General features: G+C 36.0%; 1 protein-coding gene across 1 annotated transcript; it reads left to right on the top strand.

The window, feature by feature from the left end:
* Positions 1-351: 351 nt before the first annotated feature.
* Positions 352-2461, top strand: LOC111784510 (60S ribosomal protein L10a-like). Its single transcript, XM_023665185.1, has 6 exons — positions 352-407; positions 653-698; positions 1000-1219; positions 1580-1745; positions 1923-2128; positions 2227-2461. Exons 2-6 carry the CDS (start codon positions 694-696, stop codon positions 2278-2280), a joined length of 651 nt encoding a protein of 216 aa, XP_023520953.1. The 5' UTR covers positions 352-407; positions 653-693; the 3' UTR covers positions 2281-2461.
* Positions 2462-3755: the final 1294 nt, after the last annotated feature.

Below are 3755 nucleotides of genomic sequence, written 5' to 3' on the forward strand. Positions count from 1 at the left end.
TTTATACTCATTCCTTTCTTCTTTCTTTATCAGGTGTTCGCATGTTATCGATTGAGGTGGAGGAGCGTTCGAGAATTGTGCGGTCACAGAGGGAGTCGTTCTGAAACATCAATTTTTTTTTATCTTTTATATTATTTTGCTTTTATTTTTATTTATTTTTCACTTTGTCATTTTAGCCTTTATTCGAGTTTTGTACAAGCACTTGTGTAGTTAAAAAATAATTAAATATTTTCTTATATAGTCCATAAATAATTAAATGTAATTAATTAAATGGGCTTTTAGGCCCATTTACTCAGACATCCAACGAAATTAGTGAGCCCAGTTCCACCGATCCATCTCTGTGTTAGACACGTATAAATTCTCCTTTCTCTAAACCCTAATTTCTCCGTCTCTCGTTTGTTCTTCCGGTATGCCGTCGCCACCTTACGTTTTTCACTTCTCCTCCGCTTCATCTTCATGATCTCTATAGCATTGCGAAAATCCAACTTCTTGCGTTTTTGAATTTTGTGAATTTATTTTTCCCTTCTTCTTTTTGTTTTTGGGGTCTGATTTGCAGTTTACCTTGGTTACTGGGCATGATTATGTCAGTTTCTCCATTGTTATTTTCTTTCTTTGAAGAGTCTTATCTTTTCTCAACTATGCTTGTGCACAGGACTAAGTGTATAGTGTCCTTGAGACGGCGAAGATTCGAAAATGAGGTAATTTTTACGGCATTCTCTTTGTTTTGGATAATTGTTATGGTTTCAGATTCATGTTCGCATTTGGGTCATGCTATTCCCTTGATATATTTTTTTTCGATACTACTTTTTTAAGTTTAATGGTTGCTAGTGTCTGGAGTAATGGGTTCTGAATGATTTAATTAACTGTTTGAGAATGTAATAGGTTAATTCTTCAGGAAGTAGGCTTGCATTCCCATGCTTCTTCAATTAGTTTCAGTGTGTGATCGTATTAGTTATACCTTGTGTGCGTGGTCTTATTTATCTTCTCATTTTTCTACAGTAAGCTTCAGAGTGAAGCATTGAGAGAAGCCATCTCATCTATCTTCACTGATAGCAATGAGAAAAAGAGGAAGTTTACCGAGACCATTGAGCTTCAGATCGGGCTGAAGAACTATGATCCTCAAAAGGACAAGCGTTTCAGTGGTTCTGTGAAGTTGCCCCACATTCCCCGCCCCAAGATGAAGATTTGCATGCTTGGTGATGCCTTGCACGTTGAAGAGGTAATTTTACTAGCTCTATGTGCATGATTCTGTTACCGGTTACCCTGTGATATTTTTCTTGCTATATCTTCAACAATGCTTGTCTGCCTTTAGAAATTTATTTTATTATTCTAAACTTTTTTAACTTAGCATATTTGTTGCTATACAATCAAGTTTAAAGCTAGACTTTGGCTATAACTCAGCATATTAATTTGTGGTGTGTATGAGCCAAACACTAGCGTTTCTGATGGTTGTTTTAGAAAGGGATAATTTGGTGTGAATCAATGCATTGTTTTTACCTTATTTTTGGGCTTCCATAGATTCCTCTTCTTATGTGTTCTAGGGTATGTCTTAATGTTGTTTCATGAAAATTTATTTCAGGCCGAAAAGATTGGTCTAGACTATATGGACGTGGAAGGCTTGAAGAAGCTAAATAAGAACAAGAAATTGGTGAAGAAGCTCGCCAAAAAATACCACGCCTTTTTGGCTTCTGAAGCTGTTATCAAGCAGATCCCTCGTCTTCTGGGCCCTGGTCTCAACAAAGCAGGTTGGAATATTTTATGGACATGTAATTCCACTGTTTCTCTTCACCAAATATGATTAATTGACAACTCCCTGAAATATGAATCCTTGTTATGTTTCAAAGAATAGAAGGTGGAAAGCTAGATTTTTTTTTAGGCTTGAAGTATATGTTAATTTTATCTTAACCTTTGTCATTCTCCAGGAAAATTCCCAACATTGGTGACACACCAAGAATCGCTCGAGTCCAAGGTTAATGAGACCAAGGCAATGGTTAAGTTTCAACTGAAGAAGGTTCTTTGCATGGGAGTGGCCGTGGGAAATGTCGCCATGGAGGAGAAGCAAGTCTTCCAAAATGTTCAAATGAGCGTCAATTTCCTGGTTTCTTTATTGAAAAAGAATTGGCAGAATGTAAGTTAAATCTCAGTGCTTCTCAACTCAACCTGAAGATGTGTTTCATCATTTTCTCTCAGGGGGATGTAAATATTATTGTTTCATGATTTTTGCAGGTTAGGTGCCTGTACCTGAAGAGCACAATGGGGAAGTCGTACCGGGTTTTCTAAGCTCTGTTAGCAATCTAGTCAGTTTTATGTTTGATCTTTTTACTGTTGACTTTATTTTTTGAAGAGCAGTTTTGTGAATTGAGCGTTTTTGATTGAATGATTCTTCAACAAAGAAACAAGGATGCTTTTTTCTCCTTTAAAACGACAATTGATAATGAAGTTTTTATTCCCATCAACCAAACCTATTCCCAACGTTCGTTTACATTACTATGTCTGGTTTTGTTGGGCTTGAATTGTTGGGTTTTTATTTCTTTTGTGGGTTATTGACATGCCAGCCCTCTTTTTATTTCACATTTTTTGAGGAATGGTATGCACCGCATGTTTGTGAACTTCGTGCCATGCATGATCTCAATCCAAATATTACATCTATTTTTCATAATAATCATTGATCACTGTACGTACTTTGTAGTTTGAATTACAATCTGTCTTTGATGCTATTAATGAAGAGGTTTCAAGCGTGTTCTTTTTTTAAAAGAATTGGTTGTTAATTTCATGGTTCGTGTTTGTTAATGATTTGTTTTTGTATTTGTATTTTATACTATGATATGCAAATCAAGTAATTGTTTGTGAGATATGTGCGCCCTAAAGGGATTGCAGGTTTCGCTCTTAGGGGTTAACAAACATTAACAGTATAGCCTCATTCAGTTCTATGTTGCTACTTTTCATGTGCATGCATTTGTTCAGCTCACAGGATCTTGTTTTTCCAGCTTGATTGTTGCTTTGGATTTTTCTAGTGAAGAACAGTGGTTAAATCTTTTCTTCGAACTGTTTGCAATTAAAACCTTTGGATTCTGTTGAGATGTTGTTTTGAACTAATGGAAGTGATCTGGGTTGGATAGTTTTTTTTTTCTTTTGGGTGTAATTACTTGTGGAGCTTCGAGTGAAGAGCAGAAAAGCCCTTAGGCTGCATCTTCTCATAATGCTCCATACATCAATTGCTGCCTTCATAAACAATGAATAGCTTACTGCTATCTCATGTGTTGTTTCGAAGAGGCATACAAAATCATGAATGCCATGATGCTCTGAATGTAAATAGTTTCCACTGAAGAGTTTATCCATTTTGCACTGAGTTCCGATAGGAAATGTGAAATAAATGGTTCTGAAATTTTCTTATGCCATGTGCAAGTTCATGGTTGGAGGGGAGGAGGTATCATCGTCCTGGTGCTTGCTGGATTATGCTGCATATCTCAACTTTTCTATTTGATTGTTGTCGTTTTCTTGTCCCCCGTTTTAGCTTTTTTACATGTTCATTTTTCACATGCTTTAGGGTTTGGTTTATTTGTAAACCACATAAGTTCAAATTAGTTTCATGAATTTGGAAGAGGGTTATTTGTTAACCTGTGTTCTGAGTGTTAGTGTGTAGGGGTGTACAACTTGGACAAACTCAATTTGAATTATAGGAATTGGGTTAAGTTGGATTAATATTTTTGGTTGGTTTGGATTATTTTTCTGTACCTCGAAATGGGTTTGGTTTT

Source organism: Cucurbita pepo, unplaced genomic scaffold (genome assembly GCF_002806865.2).
Source record: "Cucurbita pepo subsp. pepo cultivar mu-cu-16 unplaced genomic scaffold, ASM280686v2 Cp4.1_scaffold000222, whole genome shotgun sequence".
Taxonomy (NCBI): Eukaryota; Viridiplantae; Streptophyta; class Magnoliopsida; order Cucurbitales; family Cucurbitaceae; genus Cucurbita; species Cucurbita pepo.

Coding starts and splice junctions, on each gene's coding strand:
- LOC111784510 (XM_023665185.1), top strand. Junction 1,220..1,579: donor ATGCCTTGCACGTTGAAGAG/GTAATTTTACTA, acceptor AATTTATTTCAG/GCCGAAAAGATTGGTCTAGA. Junction 2,129..2,226: donor TGAAAAAGAATTGGCAGAAT/GTAAGTTAAATC, acceptor TGATTTTTGCAG/GTTAGGTGCCTGTACCTGAA.